Below are 13,687 nucleotides of genomic sequence, written 5' to 3' on the forward strand. Positions count from 1 at the left end.
AAGGTTATGCCTCATGTACCTTTCTGCGACCTGCTCACAGCTCTATCCTTATGACTCTCAATCTGCTCGTGCTTCTGTTACCGGCACCAAACCAAAAAGACTGAAAAATGACCCTCCTTCACCGATTCATGCTTCTCCTAATCCAGTCTTAGATTCCATTCTAGATGAAGTGCGTGGCCTCCAGCCCTTTATGTCTTCCACCAATGAGAAACTGCAACAGATGGAGGAAAGATGGATTACTATGGAGAGTAAGGTTCTGGACTTGGAACAACGCGTCAGCTCTATCCAGGATGTCTCAACTAAAATCCCGTTACTCGAACAGGAAATTCACAGACTGAAACTGCACACAGAGGACCTTGAAAATAGAAATCGGAGGAATAACCTACGCCTTTACGGTCTGCCGGAAAATATTGAGGGGGCTAACATGGTTGTTTTCCTACAAAAAATTTTGCCAGAACTTCTAGGTCTATCGCCCTCTTCTGCCCCTCTGAACATTCAAAGAGCTCATCGTTTGGGTAGATCTGCTACTAATTCTGCTAGACCTAGAGGCATCATTATGCTCTTCCTGGAGTTTACCGAACTCATGACTGTCTTGAAAGCTGCGAAGCTTAAACGTCGCCTTATTTGGTCAGGACATAACATCTTCATATCCCAGGATGTTTCCAATGCAACGAATGCTCGACGAAAGGAATTCCTGGAGCTTCGTCCTCAAATGCGACACCTTCATCTTCAATATGGCATCCTACATCCTTGTTTATGCAAGGTTACTCATGATGGTCGTTCACGCACTTTTGATGATCCTGTCAAACTAAAGTTGTTCCTACAAGGTTTTCCTTCTACAGGAATGGATGCAAGCGTTTGAGGGTTATGCGTCTCATTGTTCCTTGTACTTTTTCTTGTAAATTATGTTGCTCGCTATCTCTTCTCTTTTCTAACCTGTTCTTCCGGCTTATTCTTCTTTGAATTGCTATTTCTTGTTTTTGTATCTCTGTAATGTTGCCTTATTTTCTTTTCTAATGCCCGGGGTCTGCCTTGCCGTCTGTCACCATGCTCCATCTTCAGTGTCTTTTTGTTCTTTTTCAGATCGGGTTTTATTGCCCTGATCTGTCTCTTCCTCTATCCTCTTCTTTCTTCTTCGTTCTCTTTTCATCTTCCTCTCTCTTTCTTTCTTTCCTTATTCTCTTTTCTTGGTCATTTTCCTCTTTTTGTACCCCTTTTTTTTTTCCTCCGATATTGATGCTCTTGTCGCAGTTTGCTCGTTCATCCTCTGTATTTCAATGTGTGGTTTTTCCCTTCTTTGATGTTACTGATTGTTATGCTTTCATTTGTGTCCCCTTGCCTGCAGTTTATACCCTTCATCTGTTTCCCGTTCCTCATCTCCCTCATCATGTGTAATTTCGTGTCGTGGAATGTCCGTGGTCTTGGAAATCCTGTTAAACGTCAAAAGGTATTGTCCCATTTGTCTAAACTTGACTCTCAGATTGCATTTTTACAAGAAACTCATTGTTCTGAGGTGGAGTCGTTAAAGCTCAAACGTCATTGGGTGGGTCAAGTTGTCTTTTCCCCTTCCCTGGATAAGAAAGGGGGTGTTGCTATTTTATTTCATAAGGCTTTGTCTGTTCAGATTGTTTCCACTGAACATGATGCTAATGGACGATGGGTAAAGGCGAAAGTTATAGTCCAGAATAAGACGTTAGTCTTGTTGAATATTTATGGCCCTGTTCGCCCTGATCCCAAATTTTGGTCTGATATTAAAACTCTCCTGTCCTCTACTGATTGCCCTAACCTGGTGGTTGCCGGGGATTTTAACCAATGGTTGGACCCTTATTCTGACAGACTTTCCAAATGTAAATTTCAGCCTGACAAAACTCACAAATCTTTCCAATCAGCCATTGCCTGTCGTCCATTCTATGATGTATGGAAAACTTGTAACCCTGACTCCTTTGAATTTACTTTTTTTTCTAACATGCATCAGACTAGATCTAGGATAGATTACATTTTGGTCAGCAAATCCTTGCTCCCCTCTATACAGAAATCGGAAATAGGCTCCATTTTTATTTCTAACCATGCCCCTGTTTTTGCTACACTTGATTTGTCACTCACCTCCTCGTCTTTTAGCCGTTGGAAATTAAATACGTTCCTTTTATCTGACCCTCTTTTTGTAAAAAATTTTACTACCTTCATTAATGAATTTTTTACTTTCAATGATCCATCGGATACCTCCATTCCCACCACGTGGGATGCTTTTAAAGCCGCCCTGCGTGCTTTTGTTGTATCCTTTGTTTCACGAAAAAAGAGAGTTGCTAAAGCTAAATATGAGGCTCAATTACGAGATCTCAAACAATTGGAACACACATATTTTACCTCCAAAGATTCCGCTGCCCTTACTGCCCTCATTGCGGCGAAGACAGAACTCAATAAGTTGGCCACCGTTGACGCCTGTAATGTTTTACTTAAAATTAAATCCAAATATCATGGGGGTCAAAACAAAGCAGGTAGGATGTTGGCCAACTACCTGAAAATTAAAGCGGAACGTAAAACAATTGGACCCGTTCTTAATGACTCCACGAATAAACTGGTGTCCTCTGATGAAGATATTGCTGAGGTCTTCCATAATTACTATCGATCCCTTTACTCAGATGATACTTTCCCCTCCACTCAAAACCTTGACTCCTTTTTGTCAGGCCTTCCCTCCCCTCCCAATTTCCCAGACGAGTTTGCTTCTTTGGAAAAGGATATTACCCTCCAGGAAGTACTCTCGGCCATCCAGGCCCTGAAGCGCTCTAAAGCCCCTGGCCCTGATGGCCTCCCTGTTGAATTTTATTCTACATTCTCCTCGCTTTTTGCCCCTAAGTTATTACAACTTTTTAATTATTTTATTGCTCAAGCCAAAGCCTCAGGTTCTTTCATGGACGCATTGATTATTATTATCCCCAAGCCAGATAAAGACCATTCCCAATGTAAAAATGTCCGCCCTATATCCCTGATCAACTATGATTGTAAAATCTTTGCTAAACTCATTGCCTCCCGCCTTGACAATATTATTCCACTTTTGATTAAAACAGATCAAGTTGGCTTTGTAAAGGGTAGGCTCGCTTCAGATAATGCTCGTATGTTTGCTAACGTTATTTCTCTGAGTAAAAAATATAAAGACCCCCTTGCCGCTCTTTCTCTTGACGCGGAGAAGGCCTTTGACCGCATCAATTGGCAATTTATGTTTAAGACTCTCCAGTGGTTTGGTTTTGGGCCTTCCTTTATTTCTTATGTTAAGTTGTTATATTCCTGCCCCCGTGCCAGCATCTTTGTCAATAACCAATTTTCTAAATACTTTCCCTTATCCCGTGGAACGAGGCAAGGTTGCCCCCTATCTCCCCTATTATTTATTCTTTGTCTTGAACCTTTCCTTGAGCGTATTCGCAATAACGACATGATTACAGGTTTTAAGTTCTCCTCTGTTCATACCAAACTCTCTGCGTATGCGGATGATATCCTAGTGTACATGTCTAATCCTGTTGCTTCACTGCCCCACTTTATGTCTGAAGTTCGTCTTTACTCATCTGTTTCTGGCTATAAACTAAATTTATCGAAGACTGAAGTCCTGCCTTTAAACCCTGATTGCTCACAATACATGTTCAGTGATACTGAATTTACATGGTGTCCAACCAAAATTAAATATTTAGGTGTTTGGTTTTCGTCCTCCCTTAGAGATACCCTTAAATATACTTTTAATACATTGGTACAGAAATTACAAGCTCTGCTTCTCCTGTGGTCCCCGCTTTTTCTTTCATGGTGGGGTAGGCTTGACACTATTAAAATGACGGTAACTCCTCATGTGTTATATACAATATCCATGCTTCCTTTCAAAATTCCTAATTTATATTTTTCACGTATAAACTCTCTCTGTACGAAATTCCTATGGAATAATAAACACCCTCGTATTAGTTTGCTCAAACTCACTAGACCGAAATCTGAAGGTGGTGTTCGTTTCCCTCTGTTTAAATCTTACCATTCTGCTTTTTTACTCAAACAATCATTTTCCTTAGCTTATGATTTTCAAACTAGACCAGTCCCCAAATGGGTTCTTTTCGAACGTTCACTTTTGAAGGACTTTCCTTTTGAGCATGTTGCTTTTATGTCCAATTGTTCTTTTATATCTCAATACCCCATTTTGAAATATTCACAAACTCTTATTAACAGCACTTTTTCTAAAGACGTACCCCAACTGCAATGTTTTTTGTCTTCCATTGTCTGGTACAATCGATTTCTCAAATATAAGGGTAAATCCTTCAACTTCAAATATTGGAAGGAGAAGAATATTTCCTTTGTTTATCAATTCCTTCAATATTGTCCCCTTTCAAGAGTTGCAACTGCGATTCCAATTGCCTGATAACCTTTTCCGTGATTATACTATTATTGTTACTGCTATTTCAGCACATTTAGCTACTTTTACACTTCCAACTGACTCTCCCGTTGTTACCCCACCATCTCCCTTATATCCTTTGTTCTCTACCAAAATCCCCAAAGCTGCCCTGGTTTACAGCATATTGTTATCTACTACCCAACCTCGTCCCAAATACCCTGTTGAACTTACTTGGGAAAATGACTTATCTGTTTCTTTTTCCGTTAATTTGTGGGAGAAAATTTGGGCAAAGTTATTTAAAGTCTCCGCAGCTGCCCGTGTGACTCAATCTCTCTATTTTGTATATTGTAGAGCGATTATTACTCCTGTTAGCATTTGTAAGTTTTCTCCCACCTCATCCTCTCTATGTTGGTCTTGTTCAAGTGCTCCAGGTACCTTAATGCATCTGTTATTTGAATGCCCTAAGGTTTATTCCTTTTGGAGTTCGGTTTGGAAAGTTTGCATGTCAATTTTTAAGTTTCAAAATGATATATCTTTTCTGCTTGTGTTTCTGGGTTCCCTTTCGTCTGATGCTGATATGCCTTCATCTGATTCCAAGTTGTTTGATCTCTTTATTGCTCTAGCTATTAAGGTTATTCTATCGTCCTGGAAAGATAATTCCAAAATATCTTTCTCCATGTGGTGGAATTTTATTTGTGATGAACATAGAATTGCCAATGTATCCTCCTCCGCTATTCCTCAAAAAATAAAAACTGATCTTCTTTGGTTACCCTTTGTTTCCTATCTTTCCTCTAACGCTGTATCCCACTGACCACTATCTATCTCTCCTCATCTCTTCTCTTTTCTTCTTCTTCCTTCCTTTCTCTTTTTCCTTTCTTTCTTTCTTCTTTCTATCTTGCCTTTTCTTTTCCTCCTACCCCTCCTTAACATCCCTTGGTTAACTGTATTTCATCACGTAATGTTATGCCTGATAATATCCACCAATTTGCGTTCATATGTTTCTACTATATGGCATGTACTCTGTTTTACCTGCAAAACTTTTCAATAAAAAGCTATTAAACAAAAAAAAAATATACATTAAAAAACAAGTGCAAGAGAGCCATAAAAAACATCCTACCAGGGTTGCCAATCTAGCAGTTGGGTTATATTGGGGTGGACTTAACCCTCCTCATACGTGTCTGTCATGCACTACCCAAGTATTTAGCTACCCCACACACCATGGCAATAGAAGACGTGTCAGTACAGAGAACCCGTAGGGTCATTTTATGACATCTAAGGCCCAACCCCATGCATAATGGTTTTAGCCATATCTTCCTGGCAACCCTATATGCCGGGCAGGCAAAAAGAAAATGCGCCACAGACTAGTTAGGGGCTGCGCAGCCAGGGCAGGCTTTCGATAGAGCACCAAAATTATTCCACCCGGAGGTGAAATCATTCACCAGGAGAGTCCCAAACCTAAGTTTTAGATAGAGTGATCTATCCAAAGGCTTCTCTATAAAGTCTAGAAAGGGTTCAAGTTTCCTTGTCCATTTGATCTCGAGGAACCGCTCAGAGAGACGACCCCCTGAATCTCTGCGTATGGCCACCTCCTGCACCCAGTCCCAATAAAGCTTCTTGATCACTAGCTTGGGAGGCGGTGTTTGGCTTATCCATGATTCGCTCAGGCCCAATTGCACAACCAACTGCCTCAGATTACACAGCCACTTGATCTTATTCCCCGTATTAAGCAAAATAAGTTCATCTAGAACTGCTGCATAATTATGGAGTTCACGGGTGCTTCTCGGTCTCACCCAAAAAAGTAATGGGCGCAAGCGCACTTGCAGCCTGATTCATGTAGGTAAATTGCACTCGCAAAGGGCCAGATTCTGAGAATCTGGCCCTTTGCGAGTGCGATTTTTGCATTTGGTATTCATGATACCAAATGCAAAAATCGCTATGTAAGAATTCGCATATTTGCGTGGAATGGCATTTAAGGAATCTCTAATAGAGATTCCTCAAATGCTATTCATGACACAAAACAAAATAGAGATTTTGGACTTTTGGGGCCGCTATTTACCGACAGGTCAGACCTGTCGGTAAATAGCAAAAACTCAGAAAAATGCTTTTAAAAGCATTTTTCAAAGTTGCATGTAGCACACACACATGTCCTTTGGACATGTGTGTGCGCAACACCTGTCCAAAAGTGCATTTTAGGGGTGCTACAGGGCGTCCTTTGGACACCCCTGGCACCCTTAAAATCGCTATCTTAGTTGCGAGTAGCAAATTGCTACTCGCAAATCCCCATTCATTCCTATGGGCCTCTTGGCCCATAGGAATGAATGGGGAGTATTTGCGAGTAGCAAATTGCTACTCGCAAATAAAGAACATGTAGGAATCGCTATTTAAGTAGCAATTCCTACATGAATGCCGTTTTGCGTGTCCTCAATAGCGAATCGCTATGATTCGCTATTAGGGACACGCAAAACGGCATGTACATGAATCAGGCTGTATGTCTTTAAAGGGTCGCCTACCCAAATCTAGCCTTAGTGGGATCAGCGGGGTAGAAGCTGGGAGGCCACCAAATCTCTCAAACTTATTTTCGGATGTAACTAAATCCGCTGTGTTCTCGAACCCCCACAACTCGGATCCGTATAGGGCTGCCGGTAATACTTGGCCATCATAAATTGCGAGGGTCGGTGCAACGGGTTTAGTCATCGACTCCCGCTGCTCCCTCAGTACCACCCCTGCGACTCTTTTATGATTTAATAACATTTTGGCCAAGTGATCTTTCCAATTCATCCGACTATTTACCCTAACACCCAAATAGTCGAATGAATCTAGTGGTCTGAGGGTCTGCAAAGCACTGCTGGTGACTTGCATTAGGGATCAGCCAGTCATCCAGGTAAGGGAACACTTGGATGCCATTGCGCCGCAGGTGTGGGCTACAACTGCTAAACACGTTGCAAAGATTATGGGTGCAGTGGCGACACCGAACGGCAGCACTTTGAACTGATAATGTGTGCCACTTACCACAAACTGTATATAGTGATGGTGAGCTCTGTAAATCGGAATGTGGAAGTAGGCATCTTAGAGGTTCAGGGCAGTCATGAAGTCACCTTGTTGCAGTAGCTGTATCCCATCCTGTAGAATGACAATTTGGAAATGCTCCGAGAGGATATACTGGTTGAAGGTAAGGAGTTCTAGAATGAGGCCGAGGGACCCTTCCTTATTGGGAATTAGACATGGAGGAAAACACCCCTATGCCTTGTGGGTGTGATGTCACTGGCTTTATGGCGTCCTTGAGGAGAAGAGTGTTTACTTCTTCCCAAAGTAGGGTATTTGTTGTGGGGAGAGAATATGTCTGTGGGGTGGATGTTGGGAGTAGTGGAAGTGAGCTTCAAACAGTAACCATGGCATATGATGCATAAAACCCACCAATCTGAGGTGATCTGCTACCATGTCATGTTGATTCCTTGGAGTCGACCCCAACACTGTCATGTGATGGGGGAAGAAGGGGATATAACTGCTTGAGAAGGGCAGCTCCCTTTGGGGAATCACCCATAACTCTTTCTTTGGAGCTGGTGCCTCTGTAGGTACCAGGAAAGTAACCCCTAGTGGAGAGTTGTTGAGGCTGCTGGTGGTAGAACAAGGTGGAAGCCTCTGGGGAAGTGGCCTTGGAGCTGCCTCTGTTGGCAGACTGCCGAAAGGACCAAAGAGGGGAGGGCATTTGGAGGGTGCCCATAGCCTTGGCAGTCTCTGTGTCCTTCTTGATCTTCTCCAGCATCTGGTCAACCTGTGGTCCAAAGAGGTGTTCCCCGTCAAAAGGCAAGTTCAGGAAATGCTGTTAAATGTCTGGCTTGAATCCAGAGACATGGAGCCAGGCGTGCCTATGGAAAAGGAGGCTGGAATTGATGGCATACGCCTTTGTATCGACAACATCCAGGGCACAGTACATGGTGGTGTTTCAGATGGCTTTACCTTCAGAGGCCAACTCTTGACCTCTTTTGAGATGCTCCGTGTTGGAGGAGCCCCTCCATTTCATCCCAGTAATCCGACTGAATTAGCAATGTGCCAGTGGGTGTCAGATTGAGCAGCGATGTGTTTGCCAGCAGCATCAATCTGCTGACTTTCCTTATCGGGTAGCAGTGCATTGCTATTTCCCTGTGGATTGGCCCGCTTGGGGGCGGTGTGGACTACCAAAGATTCTTGGTGAAGTTGACCTTTGAAGTAGACCAGATCTGATGCAGAAACTTTATATTTTTTCTCCACTCTGGAGGTAAACACCTGGGCTTTAATTGGTTCCTTCCAAATATCAGGATCTGGTTTGAGCATCCCCTACAGCATTGGGAGGTATTTCATAGAATGCTGAGAGGATGCAAGAGTTAATCAAGAAATCCTCCTCAATGGAGTCTTTGTACATTTCCACTTTGTGGAAAGATGCCGTTCTGCTGAGGACCTTGTGGTAGGAGGTGGTGTCATCTGGCAGGTATGGACAGGCAGGGTAAAGGTCAGGGTCCATATAACTTGGAGAATCTACATCATATTCATCCCAGGGATCATCCCGGGGAAGCAGGCCCAGTGGTGTAACAAAGGCCCTAGCAGTGTGGGGGGCCCCCCGAGCTCAAGGGGGTCCCCTCGGCACAGTACCCTGGCATGAGCCCTCATGAGTGAGTCCAGAAGGGGGCCCCTCCATTTACTTTGCAGGGAAGCCCCCTCAAGTTTCGTTACGCCACTGTGCAGGCCATAGGGGTCCCCTTAGTACCCTGGACTATGCCCCCCAACCCTTGAGTTTGGTGACCCAAGAGGGGAGGAGGGGGTCAGCAGGAAGAGGGGAGGAGGAAGGTAAGGGAGGAGGAAGGTGAGGAGGAGGAGGAGGAGGAGGAGGAGTTGAGGGGGATATGGACAAGGCAATGGCAGAGGGCTGGTTGACTTGTCATGTCTCCTCTTTGGTTGTGGTGGGAGGTCAAGGGATTCCTCGAAGCAGAGTTTGTATTTGGAGCTATCCTTGATCGGTACCTGGGCAAGAATGCGTCCAGTGTGTGGGTGACTCAGGATGTGAAAGCTGAAGGGCATGGAGTTCTTCCTGTAGTTTCTGAAGAATGGGTTCAACAGAGCTGGCGGAGGAGGCAGGTCTTGACGTAAAGTGCTTTGGTGCAAGCATGTGTGTCACCGATACTGAACGAGGCTTCAATGCCGAAGGTCCTGGCTCCAAAGGGTGCTTTGAAGAAGCTGTTGGTGCCAAGGGAGCAGCAGCAGCGAGTGCCTTGGCTTCAGAAACTTCTTCAGCGCAAAGGCTGGGCCTGGTGTCCGAAGTGTGAGCTTGATGCTGATCATCGCTAAGAGGCAGGCAGGAAGCCTGTTGGCGGGCTCCGAGGCTGGATGCCTGACCACTTGACAAGGGATGCTCAGGGTTGGATTGATCCCGGGGAAGTGGGTCAGTACTCCCAGCCTGCTCGGCGGAAGGAAAGTCCTCTATTTCCAGATTGGAATCAGAGCTGGGTTCTCGTGGGAAGGCCTCTTCCTCTGTGGCTGGCTGCTCCGGCTGGGTCTTGCACTCGAGGTACACCACTCCTCTGCAACATTTTGCGCTCTCAAGCTTCACGGTAAAGGATTTTCTTCAAACAGAATGAGAAGCAGGCATCGCATGAGGCGTCATCCTACTCCTGGGGAGTGACTGAGATTGCAGACCAGGTGTAGAACAATCCTGTGGTATTAAGCTCAGCAGAGAGGACAGTAGCGGAAAAATGGCTGCTCCATAAAAGGTGAGACATGTTTGCAGTGGACAAAAGACTGGGAAGGCCTCAAAGGGCAAGGCCCCTACCATGGCATTGAAGTCATTTTAGTTCCCAACCTGGACAAGTAGAAGCGCACTGAGTCAGAAAAGTGTAAAGCGCCGAGCAATAATATCGACATAAGAGGCGGAACTGAGAAGGCCTGAAGGTATCACCGCAACAGCTTTGATCCGAAGTTCGGTAACACACATGTGAACTGAAAGGCAGAAAGACAACAATCTAACAATGGAGCCCATGCCCATGACAATTACCAGCAATGGGTGATATATTCAAGAAGGCTTCTTCAAAGAAAAACAACTTGCACACATTCAGGCTCAATACTAGATGGCAGGAGTATGCACAGCACGTGTATCTACAGCCATACATGTGTCTTGGGTAATGCTAGACCTACAAGTAGTGGGCTCTTTGAGCCAATATTTTGTAGATTGTATTGACATTAAGAAGCCCTGCACACAAGGGTTGGGCAAACATACCACCAGGAATTGAACCTCGCCAGAATGCTGATCTTACTCCAGTTTCATGATCAGTCTAGTATCTTTCCTGACACCAGTGAAAACAGGTGAGACCAGTGTCCTCAGTGGGAGCTCTGATCCTGTGGGTGCCTTAGACACCAAAAATATAAACTGTCAGGGAAAGCGGAGATACAGGCCTCTGATGTTTTATAGTTCCCCAGAGACTACATAGTCGGTTACTAGCCCTCTGCTACATCTCCTCCCATTGAAGACATAGAAACCAACTTGGATCCTATACTTGTTTATGGACTCTAGTGAACTCCACTGTGTCCCGGTCACCTGTGTCTGGTTGGACGTCTTATTGTAATTGACTTTGGGCATCAGAACTAGGAACTGCAAATATGGCCTGTATTTTGACATCTTAATATGATTGGGTAGTTAAAATGGGATTCCTGCATACACTCAAACACAAAAGTCAGAAAATATTTTGGTGGTTTTAAGGTCCATCTTGGTTTCAGTGGTAAAAGGCAACATGATCTTGTTCATCTCTAGCAGCTGAATAATTTCAGGATTGTGCTCATGCTACAGGACACCTCATGCATGTCTGCATTTCACAAAACCATCAATAGCAGTTCAGTTTTCATAGTTGTGCCTTTGATTATCCTATGGGACCTGCCTTTACAAGTTCATCAGCCAATGCCCTAAAAAAACTTGATTTTGTGTTTATAACTAAAAAGATACAGTTGCATGTCCAAGGGTAAAATGACATACCAAAAAAGTTCTTTCCAGGTGAGTTTCAACACTTACCAGAGCAATTTTGTCCATCACCAGTGTAGCCTGGAAGACATGCACACCTGAAGGAACCGTCTCCATGGGAGATGCACTGTGCAACATCAGGGGAAGCACAGTTATGCCTGCCATCTTCACAGGGATTGCGTGATGGGATGATGACTGAGTAAAGTAAAACAAATTAGAGAGTAAAGCTAAAAAAAAAGAATTCATTATATTTGTGTCAAGTCCTCCAACATATTCATAAGCATAAACACTATGCACTTGAATAAACTGAAATGGTTACTTACCTGTAGTAGTTTTATAGTGTGAAGAGGTTCTGAATTTGCATGCTGTGCATTATTCCATCATCAAGTGGTTGGGTCTGGAAGGGGGCGTGGTTTAGGCAGCCGCGATGGAAGACGTGTCCGAGTAGAGCTCCGTCCGATAGCCAAAACAAGAGACAGTTCCAGGTGCCGGCGACCCCAGATTGCAGGGACAGGGCGGTCTGGGAGACCACGAGGAACCCCCGCGCTTGCCCCCGATAGGATTGGAGCAATGGGACGCAGAATTTGCCCGGGAACAGGATCGGCAAGCGTGCGGACAGCGACAAAATGGCGGCGCCGAGCTCATAGATCGTCACCACAGTGAAAATAAGACCCGCAGAGAGTCAGCGCCGACCTGGGGGGCAGGAGCGAAGCAAAGCCAGCAGATCGCTGGAGGACCATCTGGTAACAGCGGCAAGTGCCACCCAACGCGAAGCCCACAGGCATTAGAGGTCTGATCATCAAGATGGCGGCGCCCGGAGATACAGGACCAGAGGTGCGATACCTCTGCTGCAGCACAGGAGCCCCTTCAGAATGGGTAGGCAGCGCGCAGTCGGGAACCCGCAAACACCTGCCCACACAAGACAATCCTCCCAGTCCTCAAAACATTCCGGAACAGAAGAGGACGTCGCAACATCAGCATCAATGTCCTACAAACTAGACAAAGTTTTGGTGGCAATTGAACACTCGCGAATAACGACGGAGGATAGATTCGGAGCACTAGCCACAGACTTCAATCTGCTTAGAGACAACCATCGGAAAATGTCGGATAAAGTGACTCGAGGAGACCAGGTTCTCAAGAACATAGAACCTCAAATAAAATCTCACCAGGAAACCCTGACTGAACTTCAACGCAGGGTCAACATCCTAGAGGAAAAGACAGATGATTTAGAAGGCCGCACCCGGCGCTGCAACATCCGGGTGGTCAACTTGCCAGAAGGAGTGGAAGATCCTAACCCGGTTGAGTGCGTGGAGTCATGGCTCAAGTCATTCACCTCGGTCACAGAACAGACTCCACCCTTCTCGGTGAAAAGAGCACACAGGGTGCCAGCTCGGAGGCCACCGCCTGGAAATCCGCCTCGGCGACTCCTGCTAAAACTCCTGCACTTTTGTGATAGGGATGCAGTGCTCCTAGCAGCCCGACAAAAAGGGTCTATACAAGTTGAAGATAAGACAGTCATGCTGCTCCCGGATTACTTACGTACGGTGCAACAACAACGAGCAACATTCTTAGAACGGTTGCTTCAGAAAAAAGGGATACAATACTCCCTACTCTTCCTAGCACGGCTTAAAATAATGCATGATGGACGCACCAACTTCTTTACATCTCCCAAGGATGCATATGACTGGGCGGAAAAGCATCCACAAACAGGAAAACCCTGAGCTTATCACCATGACAATCGAGGCCCCAAAGGCGAACTTCACCAGGCGAACAGAGGGACCCAAGGACAGACCGCATCCCGCTCGGAGGCGCCAGGGAGGGGCCCCCCAGACCTTGAACAAATTGTCGAGGAGCGGCAGAGAGCCCTACAATCGGCGGCAGAAATAGGGCCAACAGGGGGAAGTTCGGATGGAGAGAGGGACCCTCACATCTTCACCCCCAAAGACGAAGTAGACAACACCATCACGTCGAGGGATGGTTCGGTTACCCCACCAGAGGTAACCCCACAGACTGCGGACACTTTCATTTAAGCAGCATGCTATGCTGTGGTAAGATCTGTAATATACCATATGCACCCTATTACAGCCCAGGTGGGAGATAAAAAACACGCGTGCACCCCCTCCTACCACCTTAAGCGGACTCCAGATAGACCACCATAACTTTACAGTAGGGCTCCAACACACATTGATGGCGAGAATAGCTGGCGCCATGCATACATGACTCACTGATCACATAGGGCGGATCAGAATATATATCAAAGGCGTCAGGGGCCACGATCCCCCCCCCCCCGGTTAAAACGAATTAACGCTAACATAGGATGTCTAGTTTGGACAGACCGCCGTGTGCGG

At 45.3% G+C, this 13,687-nt stretch overlaps 1 protein-coding gene across 1 annotated transcript in view; it reads right to left on the reverse strand.

Annotated features, from left to right (window-relative positions):
• The window catches only part of NID2 (nidogen 2), a 251,912-nt gene that overhangs the window by 66,693 nt on the left and 171,532 nt on the right, over positions 1–13,687 (reverse strand). Inside the window, exon 13 of the mRNA XM_078659743.1 lies at positions 11,391–11,534. Within this exon, the coding sequence (XP_078515869.1) occupies positions 11,391–11,534 (144 nt within the window). The remainder of the gene's footprint in view (positions 1–11,390; positions 11,535–13,687) is intronic.

This window comes from Lissotriton helveticus, chromosome 9, assembly GCF_964261635.1.
Source record: "Lissotriton helveticus chromosome 9, aLisHel1.1, whole genome shotgun sequence".
Lineage (NCBI taxonomy): Eukaryota > Metazoa > Chordata > Amphibia > Caudata > Salamandridae > Lissotriton > Lissotriton helveticus.